This window comes from Phragmites australis, chromosome 19, assembly GCF_958298935.1.
Source record: "Phragmites australis chromosome 19, lpPhrAust1.1, whole genome shotgun sequence".
Lineage (NCBI taxonomy): Eukaryota > Viridiplantae > Streptophyta > Magnoliopsida > Poales > Poaceae > Phragmites > Phragmites australis.
Genome location: NC_084939.1, coordinates 4866162 through 4878977, shown reverse-complemented (window position 1 = coordinate 4878977; position 12816 = coordinate 4866162). Strand labels below are relative to the sequence as shown.

At 40.3% G+C, this 12816-nt stretch overlaps 1 protein-coding gene across 1 annotated transcript; it reads right to left on the bottom strand.

Annotated features, from left to right (window-relative positions):
• Positions 1 to 3461: 3461 nt before the first annotated feature.
• On the bottom strand, positions 3462 to 11036 carry LOC133900523 (centromere/kinetochore protein zw10 homolog). Its single transcript, XM_062341683.1, has 14 exons — positions 10394 to 11036; positions 10153 to 10296; positions 9182 to 9352; positions 8604 to 8762; positions 7637 to 7867; positions 7424 to 7534; positions 7079 to 7171; positions 6825 to 6920; positions 5660 to 5788; positions 5479 to 5556; positions 4490 to 4648; positions 4260 to 4416; positions 4076 to 4158; positions 3462 to 3725 (listed from the first exon to the last, which is right to left on the bottom strand). Exons 1-14 carry the CDS (start codon positions 10931 to 10933, stop codon positions 3642 to 3644), a joined length of 2235 nt encoding a protein of 744 aa, XP_062197667.1. The 5' UTR covers positions 10934 to 11036; the 3' UTR covers positions 3462 to 3641.
• Positions 11037 to 12816: the final 1780 nt, after the last annotated feature.

The following is a 12816-nucleotide window of genomic DNA, read 5'->3' as shown; positions in this document are numbered from 1 at the left end:
GGAATACAATGTTTCAAAGGATGCTACATTTTGATCTTTAAGCAACCGAGAGCTAAAAACTATGGGCAAAACTAATGATTTTGTCACAATGCTTGCAAAGAAAAAGACCAGCACATTGTTCGTGCTATAGGATTGATTGGGACCACTTTGCAAAAAATTAATGACATAAGTTAGGAGTGGCTATTTGAGGAGGTAAAGACATTTTGTGTCCTCCATCTCATCATTGTGTCAAATATGTATGATACAATAACGGTTAGAGGTCACTCAAGGGGTTATGGCGGGCAGCTGGTAACTTATTACACTCGCTTAAACATGAAATCTTTAATGTGATGCATAACCAAGTAATTGTGGAATTAAATAATCGTTTTGCTGAAAGATCTACTCAATTATTGAAGTGCATTGCTTGTCTAGATCCAAGGAATTCTTTTGCCAAATTTGATGAAGATAAACTAATAGAACTTATGAAGATTTATGCTGCTAACTTCTCCTAATATGACCATATACTCCTTAGGACCCAATTTGAGATATTTGTTGTTGATGCGAGAGATGATGCCAATCTGATAAGTTGTAATGACCTTAGAGGTCTTACTGTAATGACCTTAGAGACCTTAGACACAAAGTTTTTTCATTTGTTTATCGCCTCGTTGAATTGGCCTTGTTTTTGCCTGTTGCAACTGCCACAGTTGAAAGAGCTTTCTTAGCTATGAAAATTATTAAGACTGAGTTGAGGAATAAAATAGAGAATGATTGATTGAATCATAGGATGGTATGCTACATTGAGAGAGATACTTTTGCAAGAATTACAATGATGATTTACACCATTTTCAAGCACTGAAGTAGTGTATGAAAAAGTTATCCCGATTACCTCCTACTACTGTAAGTGGTATGCTATATTTCTGATTAGCAATTTATGTTCCGTAATAAATTGTACTTTTGCATCCCTTATTTTCGTCGACATATCCAACTTGTCTTTGTAGGTTCATATTCATAGGCTATTGTTGATGAAGAAATGATAGGCTAGGATGAACCAAATCAAAATTAATTATGTAATTAGTTTTGTATCGCTTTATATTTCTATCTAGTTTGTTGTATTGTCAAGAATGGATCTCAAGTATCTTCTCGAATAGGAATGAAAACGGGCGGGAACGGTCAAATAAACCTCTAACCATTTTCGTTTTCATATTTTCTCTCGAAAACATAATCGAAAACGGGAAAGCTAGAAACAGATACGAAGGAATGTCGAGATATAAAAAACAAACCAATCCAAACATAAATATGTCAGTATTGGTCAGAAACCAATAATTCAAACTGAGAAGACTTATCTGTAAACCATGACTTCGAGCATCGACGCGACACATAATTAATTTATACCAACAAAAGTAATTCATACCATACATAGATGGACCATGTAATGACATAAGTCTTAACTGAAAAACAACCATCATGCCATAACTTAAGTACTCGATATAACATACAATCACACAAAGACTAGGATTGGAGGCAACACAAGAGCTTGAACAACATCAGTAGGTCGGTAGCTGACTGAGACTGTACCATTGGAATCTAGGTGAAGTTTAGGATAGGGATGATGTTTGGGCTAGTCGGCTGGACTTGGCCTGTGGGCTATATTGTGATTTGTGAAGTTTAGTTTTAATTGGAAAAACAAATAATTCTCGATTAAAAACAGAAAATCCAAAAACGGTCAGGAAAACCCCTATCTATTTTTATTTTCATATTTTCTCTCGAAAACGGACGAGAAAATGTAGAAAATGGATCGGAACATGATGGAATTTATCCCTTCCGTTTTCATCCCTATTCTCAAATGTGTCTGTTATGTTTTACTTTTGTTATATATATACATGTGTCACTAAGAAAGCGTGGTTTATACACTTAGGCCAGCCATAGCATAGTTGGTGCTTCAAAATACGTCTCATTGTCACCTCGTAGCAATGCTTGATTTTGGTTTTGACTGCAATGTACAAGCATAAGTGGCGAGACCCACTACACAAAAAGAAGAAGAAAAAAATACCCATCTCTTCCCCAGGCTAGGACCCCATCTGCACTCTCATGTTTTTCATATCACCTCCTCGTCGGCCCTTTCTTCATCCGCCTGCCTCCAAAACCTCACAATCAAGCACACGGATGAAGAAATGGACAAACCCCACAATTAAGTGAGAACCAAGCCTTAGCTGGTTAGTGGGGTGGTTGTATCTTCCACCCACTAAGGATCAAACTCTAGGTTTGCTCTTTATGTGTCTCATTAAGATGGAATTTTCTTTTAGCGATAGGTGACGTATCCATCGACAGTGAGATGCTTGTGGTGACTTTGTCAATCTATAAGCTCTATATCTCCGATATTCAGTAGACGTTATGTGAGTGCGTGTATATAGTAATATAAGTATGTGAGTGCGTGTATATAGTAATATAAGTATGTATATACATCTACGTGTTGTACTGGGTTAAAAAAAAACTCACAATCAATCACTAGATCCTCCCAATCGAGCCCATATAGATTCATTCCAACCCTAGCTAATCCAATCTAGCCCCAAATCAAGCAAATCTAATCTCAAATCGATGAATCTATTCCCTCCCATAGTTGCTCCTACATCTCTCTCCCATGGACGAGCAACCGAGCGGTCGCCTCCTCAACTGGGATGAGCCCGATTAGCAGCCCCCTCAAAACCAACCGCCCTTGCATCGTGGCTTCTCCTCTCTTACATCTGGTCGCCCATGGCTTCTTCTTCCTCCCCAATGGAGTCGATCTTGACCGCATCATCTTCCGGACGCCACCATCATCATCTGGGATCGGAGGTGAAGGGGCTGTTCTAGCAGCGGGTCCTCCATCTTGCCCCTTCCGTGCTTGAAGAGGAATGTTCCTTCAGGCACCGGTTCGAAGCACACACTGTGGTTGCTCTTAGTGACCCTAGTATTGCCAAAAGCATGGTGCCTAGTCTTGTCAAAAGCATAGCTCTGCCACTGATTCATTCCATTCCTAAAGCCAACATTGTTAACTAGATTCGAAGCTAAGATTAAATGTTAAATCATCATTCCGTTCCAAAAAACCGAACACCGTATAACCTCAAGCAAATTAGAAAAATACCATCAAGTTATACTCATTGACTCTTGCAATGGAATTTTCCAACTCCATCAAGATTCTTTTTAAATCAGCATCCTGACCTAAATCCAGTACCGAAAACTTGTAAACTGCATTCAGTCACATTTCAGATGAGAATAATCTCCTGTGTGCCGTAGCTTCTTGGCGCCGCCCAGGTGCTTGACATTCAGCTTGAAAAATGGCAGCCGTGTTGCCATGGCCTCCTGAACATATGGCTTCTCGACGCCCCGGATGGCTTGCACAGTAGTACCAAACGATCGGGGAACATTGTTAAAATTTGCTTCCACGCCATAAAACGAACAAAAAGATCTTATAAAATTCATACATGCAAGATGCGATTGGAATCTTGATCAGGGAGATCGAGTCAAATGCACGTGTTAATCTTCCCTGGTCCGTAGTCCATGCAGTTGTGATGAGAATGTTAAACTGGGGGATAGAGATGAGATCTTGATATGGTGTGTACAAAACCCAATAGGAAAAAACCTAATTATTAATCTGTGTAAGAACAAGGTGATGTTTCTGCATCCTAAGCCGGTGTCCTAACGATCCATCCTAGGCACTCCTTCCTAAGAGGCGAGTCTGCGAATATTGCTTTGATAAAATTTTGCACCTGCACACAATTAACAGATTGATTAAAATGACTAAACAGACTGAGAATTTAGGATATTTGTTCAACATGGAAAAGTTCATAAAGCTGTCGTGCAGCAGTTTGAATTAGGGATACTCGACTTTCATAAAAAAGTTGTCCAGATCATAGAATGAGCTACACAGGAACGTATGAGGGCATTGATCTTGCAGAGGACAAAGGCAGAAGATGTAGATTATAACTATGTTGGATCGGGCATCATATCAAAGGAACTATGAGATAAATTGATGCCCGAAAAGAAATTGAAAAGCCTCTGAAATTGTATACCAAACTCTACTTGAAGGTAAAAAGAAAAGGTGAGGGGCGCTTCTCACCTCAGATGATGTGAAACCACAGCTAACTAGATCTCCATTTTCCCAAGCAGCTGTGATGGACTTCAACGACATATCAAGCAACTCTGGGTAACATTATAATTCTTATCAGTACTATTGGAGTGAATAAAAAACATATATAGCCTTGTTAAAGTTTTTTAAAAAAAATAGAAACAACAAAACATACCTGCTAGCTTCCGGAACTTCTTCAAAGAGGGTACAATTTCATCCAATTGAATCCAAGTATGATGGTCTAAGAATTTTTCACTGCCATCATCGTTCTCAACCACAGAAAGAAATAGCGAAGAGAGGTTTTCAAGAGCCAAATGGATAAGACCTTGCAACTGTAAGCGGTACAACATATTAGTGAACATCACGAATGATCAGCTCAACCCATGAAGGGATCATTTGTATCACCTGTAATGTCTCTTCTGCTGCCATGTCATCTATCAGAAGCATATCCCTTGTAATTCTAGAAAAGACAGATCCAAGGACATGACACATACTTTTCTTGTAAGTTGATCTTGGCAGTATCGATTCCCACATGATGCGTATCTTTTCTAAAATGAACACAACCTGAATTCAACCCATAGATCATTAGAGCATCAGAGTCAAAATAATGCTTTAAATCCATAATTCCAGTTTGATGATAAATGTAGACAATTAGTTCACAATTTGAAACTGATTGCCGTTGAGGATTTGGCACTACATAAAGACAATTTTTATTTCATTGCAGGTCCAGGAACGATTCAAGCAAAATTGTTTTATGGATGACTTGCAAGATGACTATTGCTGGTAAAGTTTATTTTGTCATAAAAATTGCTGTGTTACATGAACACGGGTGCGGGTGTCGGAATCCGACTCGTGTTAGGGCATCCGATTCGGCAAAAAAAATTTGGGACACGCCAAATACCACTTGGAATCCGACACGGGTGTCGGAATCCGACACGGATACACGAGTATCCGACTCGGCAAAAAATTTTGGACACGGGTGTCCGGGTAACACAGAAAAATTGGTCAACAAATGTAGCAACAGGGCGTGAAGCATTTCCAAGCTTCACATCATAATTTTTTTCGATAGCAATTCCAAGTTAGTAAAGGTAACAAAAGAAAAACACCCCCACTCATTTTGAGTAGCAGAGCATGAGATACACGATTCTATCAACCCATAATTAATAAATGCTCATTTCTCTTGTTTACTTTCACAAACGTTAATTTGGACATAGAACCCATCGTTTTTTTGGTTTTATTTCCACTGTCTAGGTGATATTTGGTTGGGACTACAAGTGATTAGTTCGGTGAACAAGTGAAAGCTAAAATCGTCTAGCAAATCTTCTCGATACTAAATTTTCTTCGAAGAAAATCTTCGAGGTTCAAACAACTCATTCTTCGGCAATGGAACAAACCTGCTCGATACTAAATTTTGCTGACTCGTAATGCTGAGGTTGGTGTGTGTTCTGAAAACAATCAGCGCCATCTATAGCCTGAAAAGTAATGCAACTAATAAGAAATTTAAATAAATGTTCAAAACTAGAAGTAATTATGCATGTGGAAATGATATACTAAAAATTAGAAATATCTAATGACCTCGCTTATGGTATCAGTAGCAAGCTGTATTTGTCTTCTCAATACACCATCTGCCATCTGGGAGAAGATTGGGGCTAAATCCACAAAAACAACCTGTTTCTGTATACCACTAGGAAAATCTGCACGGTACTGGACAAAAGCATCCAGAAAGGTCAGTAAAATGCATTTTCATTTTGTAAAGACATAATATATCTTGCCAAAAAAGCAAATTTTGCTGTGGGACATATTTTGTGTAATTTCCTTGTGGACACCCCAAAAACCTGGTTCTGCTGGCAGACACCCAAACTTTGCGGTACATTTGCTGGTGGACACCAAAATGTGTCCTACAGCAAATGTACATAATTTGGTACATTTTGCTGTAGGACACCAAATAGTGTCTAGCAGCAAATAACCACCAAAATGCAGTGTCCAACAGAAAAGCCAGGTTTTTTGCGGTGTTCTACAGCCAAAACCAACATCGAAGGGTGTCCCACAGCAAAATTTGCTAAAGAAAAATATATCTTGAAAAATATTGTTCAAATTGGTCGCCAAAAGAGAAAAGTAGATTTACAGCAATATGAGGCTGGTTCTTTTTCACTTTGTCTGAATTGAAGGAGAAGATCAATCCTGGATGGTTATTCATGCACATACTAGTTTTAAGGAAACAGTAAACACTGTATATCGACATGCAACAAATAGCGCCGCATAGCCCACATGCCTCTGACAACAGACAACAACAAACGGCAACAACTCAGGCAAGTTAGGGTTGTTTTGGGGTTTCATAAGCCCCCTGACTGAGGTGCTCTTGGCACTGGTTCCAGGAGGGGAGGTGGTTGCAGGGAAAAGGGAGATGCTAGTGGCAACGAGGGATAGCAGCACGCAAGAGATAGAGCAGCTGGAGTTCTTGTGGTGGTGTTGAGGCCGTGGTTACATGTCAACCAGTGCAACCCGTAACGCACCCCTAGTTTCAACCCAAAAAGCGTAAACTGATTTCAGTTACTATAAAAGTATAGGAACAGTACAACAAAGTTCTATGCATGCACATGGAAGATAGAGAATACATAGTTCGTAACAACTAACAAGTTTGTATTTTTGTAGCAATAATTCTAAAATAATACATTCACATAAATAAACAAGTCCCGAAATCAATCATGATAACAAGCAGCAATGAGTTGGATATGCATACCTGAAATGCAAAGCCAAGAATTTCTTGAGACAAATGGTAGAAGTCGTTGTGCACAATAGCAGCCACTTGACTTATACTATCAAGTTGCTTCTCTAGCTTCAGGAAAAATATTTGACAAAGGTCAACTACTATGAAACAAGTGTCTAGAACAGATAACTGAAAATAGAACATGCTGTGTTCGCTTTAAGTACCAATGACATGACATAATGAGCAAGTATAAAACCATCATGAAAAATGGTTGTATATTCACAAACCTGAACTGGCACAATAGCCTTATACAAAAGTAAGACATCCCTAGCAGCATAGCAGAGCTCCTTAGCAACTCTTGCGGATGACAAACATGCATCCTGCTCTGGTTATTCAACAAGAAAAATGGATGTACATCAAATCCGCACCCAAGATGATTTTACAGCATGCGGGTAGTGAGCTGGAAGAGTGTGTTTGCACAGAATGGTGGTTGGTACGACGAAAACGAATAATAAACACATGTTACATCGGCAATCAACTATAGGTGAGGTCACATGCCATTATGAACAGTAGTTCTGGTCTGTGCTAATAGATCTGCAGAACAAAAAAAGAGAATGTGGTGGCAGGCATACCTTGAGGGCTCCATGAACCAATTTCATTAATTGAAGTGCTGATTTAGATATAAAACATTTCTCTGGTTGGAAAAGTAAATCAACAACAGAATCATCTCGGTCATTAGATTCCTGCAGTAACAGCCCTCTTTAGTATGTTTGCAAACAAGAATCCCATATTATCCTGCTCTGTAATTTGCACATGAAAACCTTGGGTTAACCAAAGCAACTCACCAGAGGATTATCATAATCATATTGCACAAGAATGTCCCTTGCTTTCACCAAGATCTCACTTCTCTTCCTTACAGCAAAATGAACTTCAACATCATCAACAAATTGGGTCAACTTGCCATCCTTTCTATCAGGAGAAATAAACATCATACTCCTAAGTTTGTTCTCAAATTCAGCTGTACTTCTCACAACATCTTGAAACTCAATTAGCTTGGATGCCTCATTCGGAACAGCCTGAAACAACATAACTGAATGATAATTCTAATTAATTAGAAGATATGCAACAAAACTAATTTCAATAGGTCATCAGAGTGTATCTGATGGCATCATTTTTTCCCTCTGAAACCATGCAAATGCCTACAAACAAGAAAATTGAAAAGAGGAAGTTCATAGAACACAAAGTTGCTAGTAGCCTGTAATGATATTTAGTAAGCTTAGGTCACTCTATTCCTTTTTCAACAAATTTGATTCTTCCCGTTATGGGACTAGAAAGACCCATCTGAGTCAACTGTTCAATCAATGCGAAGTTTGATACTACAACGTGCAAATTAGAGGGATTCAATATAGATATTTTCTAACAGACCTCAGTGCTCACTATAGCTATTAAAAAATATACATAGGGGCACAGGGCATTGGCTGCAAATCAAATCAATCACAACTCAACCAATCGAAGCTTACTGTTTTATACAGGAAAAGAAAGATTGCCGGTTCAATCAGCTCTAAACAAAGAAAGAACTAGAAACTTGAATTTGCCAGGAAGTCCCATATGCCCGAGCACAAGTAGATGTTCGATAAAGACTATGCCAGTTAAGATATAAGCCTCACATTATAGACAATAAGCAATACTAATCACAATTCATAATGATAGTACTGTAGTTGATTAGAGACAAGCATGTTGCTAAAGGCTGCTCACAAGAAGAAACGCAGGAAACCAAGTAGTCATGAGCATTTCCATCCTCAAGAACCATACCTTGGAGAGAAAATGTGTGATAACCAGGTCAGAAATCCTTGACCAGGTTAACTTGGCAAAAGACTGCACCCATTCGCTATTTTCCATGCAAATAAACTTGCGCACGAAGTTGATGATATCAATTATTCTTGAGTACAGATTTGAACCATCTTTATCATCCTTCAACAATAACAACCAGTTACTTGATCGTCCAAGACAGCCATAAAAGAAACAAGAAGCAAATTTACTTAGTCAGCAGAAATTTATCAGGAAATTAAAGCAATCACAGTTTGTAGCTCCAGATGTACAAATATCTAATTCCCCCTACTCAATAATAAATTGTGAAGAACCAAAAGTATTTACTTCTTTGAATTGTTTCTTAGGAAAAAAGATACACATTCAATTTCATATTCAGCATAAATTAGAGAATTTAGGTACTTGCTTAAAACTAAGGAGATGGCACACAGCTTACAATGATCTAAGTCAAGGTACACCGAATCAAGCAGATAGACATTGCAATAACAAAAATTCATACTTTGAATAAAGGTGTTTAGGAACAATTCACTCCTATAAATCAGAAAAAACTATGAAATGCTTACTTTTTGTTTCTCTGAAGGGACTAAGCTCAATACTGATACAGAGCATTCTGGACCACCTTCCTCAAGCACTTCTACAGAAACTGCAACAGATATGTTACTGATTGCTGGAACCAGGACATGTTTCATCAAGTCTGCAACTTTTGCCATCCCATAGTCTAGAGCATCAATCATCTGCATATTCGACAATGCAAAGAAATGAAAAGGCGATTCATTTGGGCAAGCTCAACAGTTATCGTGTAATGTGTGGGGCCAGCACTATGCCAGGCACCCACGACAGCAGCAGCCACTGGCCAAACTCTAGGAGGGTGGTGTCTGTTGTGATTTGGTTTGTCCCCATAAGTTAGTTAAGTTACTAATAAGGATCGTAGGTTCATTCCTCTCCCCCCCCCTCCCTTCTTCCGTCTAAGCCGCACACATCTCCACATCCCAAGCCGCACCGCCACCTTCACCAAGGTCAGCCCCCTCTGAGGCCTCACCCTCAGCCTGCCATCCCCCAGAACTACGCCATGCGCTCCAATTCCAATCTAGCTCATAGGTAGATGAAGCTGGTGGAGCTTCCAGGGCAGTGGATGTTTCTTTTCAGAACTGTGGCGTTGTTAACTGCCTAATGTTTATATTAGCATTTGAAATGTCCACCACTATAACCCACAATCCTTGGCTAATACCCATCTTTAAATAATGAAGCTTAAACTAATGCACAATTTATGTACTGGATGTCCGTCCAAAGTTCTAAACTAAACTACGTTAGTGATTTTTCATCAGATGGATACCAATACCATCCCCAAAAGTTAAAATCTGAAATATGTATTTTGCACTTGATTTCTAAGGCAGTTAACTTTCGAGGATCACTAAATTTTGTATAAATCTCTTCATAATACTTTGTTTACAAGTTAAGGGTTATTGTCAAAATTATTAGAGCTGCCAAGCCCTAACGGCAATAGCACCAATTAGATTTTCTCAGTAAATCTCACCTCCAATGCATGCAGTGCCATGCGAAGCTCAACACAGTGTGTTCCACTGGAATGGCCCCTCGGAGCAGCCCTCACCACCACCTTCCGTCCCTCCGGTGCAAACTCCACGCACTCCTCCACATTCTTTGCCAGCCCCACTTGCAGCTGCATCACCACCACAACCACAAGCCAACAACAAAAATTAGCACATATGCAAACCCCAACATAAGCTGAAGCACTCAAAACTAGAAGCTCCCCTCACCTCATCGACTAGCTGTTCCCAGTCGCTCCGGAGGAGCCCAAACACGACTGGATCGTCTTGACCGGATTCGGATCGCTCAGAATCGATCAGGAGGGGCTTGAGCTCAGCGGCAGTGGCGGCAGTGTCGAGGGGGTTCGCTGCGGCGCGGGCCTCGCGCAGGCGGGCGGCGAGAGAAGCGACGGAGGACGCGGCGGCGAGGTGCTCCTGGAGCTCGGCGAGCTCGCGGCGGGCGGTGAGGAGGCGGGCGGCGAGAGCCCTGAGGTCGGAGAGGTCGGGCGAGGAGGCCAGCGGGGAGAGCGCGGCGGCGAGGGAGGACTCGAGGGAGGCGGAGGAGTCGGCGGTGGAGGCCGCGCGGAGGAGCGCGGAGGCGAGGACCCCGCGGTGGGACGCGGCGAAGGAGAGGGCCGAGGCGTGGAGGCGGTCGGAGCGGAGGCGGAGGCGGTCGATGAGGAGGCGGAGGTCGGGCGCCGAGAGGGGAGTGGACGGATCGGAGGCGTCGGCGGTGGTGGAGAGGAGGAGCTCGCGCACGTCGTCGGCCATCGCCGGGGCTCGCCGGCGGCGGCGCGCGCAGTGGTGTGCTCGGCCGCGCGCGGATCCGGTCGGTCTGTCTGCTGACTGCGCTGCGGAGCGTTGAGCTTTGAGATCTGCATTATCAGATTTACTATATTATTACCCTTACCATATTAAACATTGATATTGTTCTCACTACCTACCTTGACTACTACTATAGTATTATGGATATAATTTTCAAAACAAATCTACTCATATTATTTTTAAATAGCTAAAGCTCAACACATAAAAAATAATTTATGATCTAAATATAGATTTGCAGACTGCACGCAACCCAACTAAATGCATAGAAAGGAATTTGCGACTTGAGGGTGTATGATCGCTGTGCAATTTATAGTTTTGATCAACACATAAAGCAAGCCTCATCTTTTAAGGTATTTCCCAAATTACAATTAAGAATGTGACAATAGTTGTACATCAACTTCTCCATTGCACTAGTTTTATGTTTGAGCACCGAAAGTAAGTTTTTCTCCGGTAAAAAAATTATATTGTTTTGAACATTAACACGATCACCAACATAATACTTTGACCACTAATTATTAGTAAAAAATATGTGCAAAATATAACAAAGTTGTAATATTATGACATTACTTTCTAAGACAACTCTAGCTCTACTATTTTCAAAATTTCATCAAAAAGTTCAAAAAAGATATTGATGGTCCATGTTTAAACACGATTACTACACGTAACTTAAAATAGCACTCTTTTAACTGGGGGAGTATTAGAACTGAAAATATGTGGTGCATTCTTGATGTCAAAGGAGATGTCTGAACTTCAGTCAAATTTATGCATTTCCAACAGTATTCATGCTTCAAGGCGCAAATGCACTGGGCGTCAAGATGGGACAAATCAATGCACAATACTCCTACCTCCATTGCAGAAGAAAGTCAAACGGTGAAATGTGGTATCTCGGCCAAACTATTTTTGGGATGTTTCCGCCATGCCGAGAAGGGGCGCTAAACTGCTGGAAAAGCAAATCATTCTCTTGTTATGTTCATATAACAAAATCACTGTGCCACCACATGCTTCACCCAATAGGCAAACATCGGAGTTTGACAGGGAGAAGAAACAGTTTAACACCTTCTGAAAATAACAGAAAAAATAACAGGTGATCCATATACATTGCAAATATGAAACTGTAAAAATGGGATTTATTCTGATTCAAATCATCTTTACATGAAAAAACAGCAAGCATGGACACCGAGCACTCACCATGTACATTCTCCAGCCAAAAACATCAGAGTTTTTATTAGCCCACAGAATGGTACATCTCTAGCCAAAACAAAATTTGAAGGAACACTATACTCTAAAATCCAAAATTAGACAACATACTTGACTGTATTTACCAAAATAGACAACATGTCGTCGTATTTACTGAAAATGAGATGCTGAATACGAATGCTAAAATTATAAATACGACGACATGTTATCTATTTCGGTAAATACAGACGCGTATGTTTTCTAGTTTTAGATTTTTGCCAACGCTATACAGCTTCGCTAACCTGTAATTCCGGTGCATCCAGATTACTCTTATTCTGTTTCATTTACATCCCCCTCACTCAAGGGGAGTTATCAGTGTAATTTAGATTTCTTTTCACATAGACGCCAATCCAATATCAAAACTTCTTCCTTTTGTCTCTCTGTGCACTTCTACTTGATATAATTAAACAAGTAATATATACCAGTCAGTTCTCGCTGTACTCGTATATTGCACCAATATGATTGAAGCCACATGATACATGGATCGCCTTTGCATTCTTTCCAAATGCCACCATCATAGGCTCAAAATAGTCAACGTCATTTCCATGTCCCTGCAAAGCAGTCGATTGTCAGCACAAGCCAAAACTGCTATT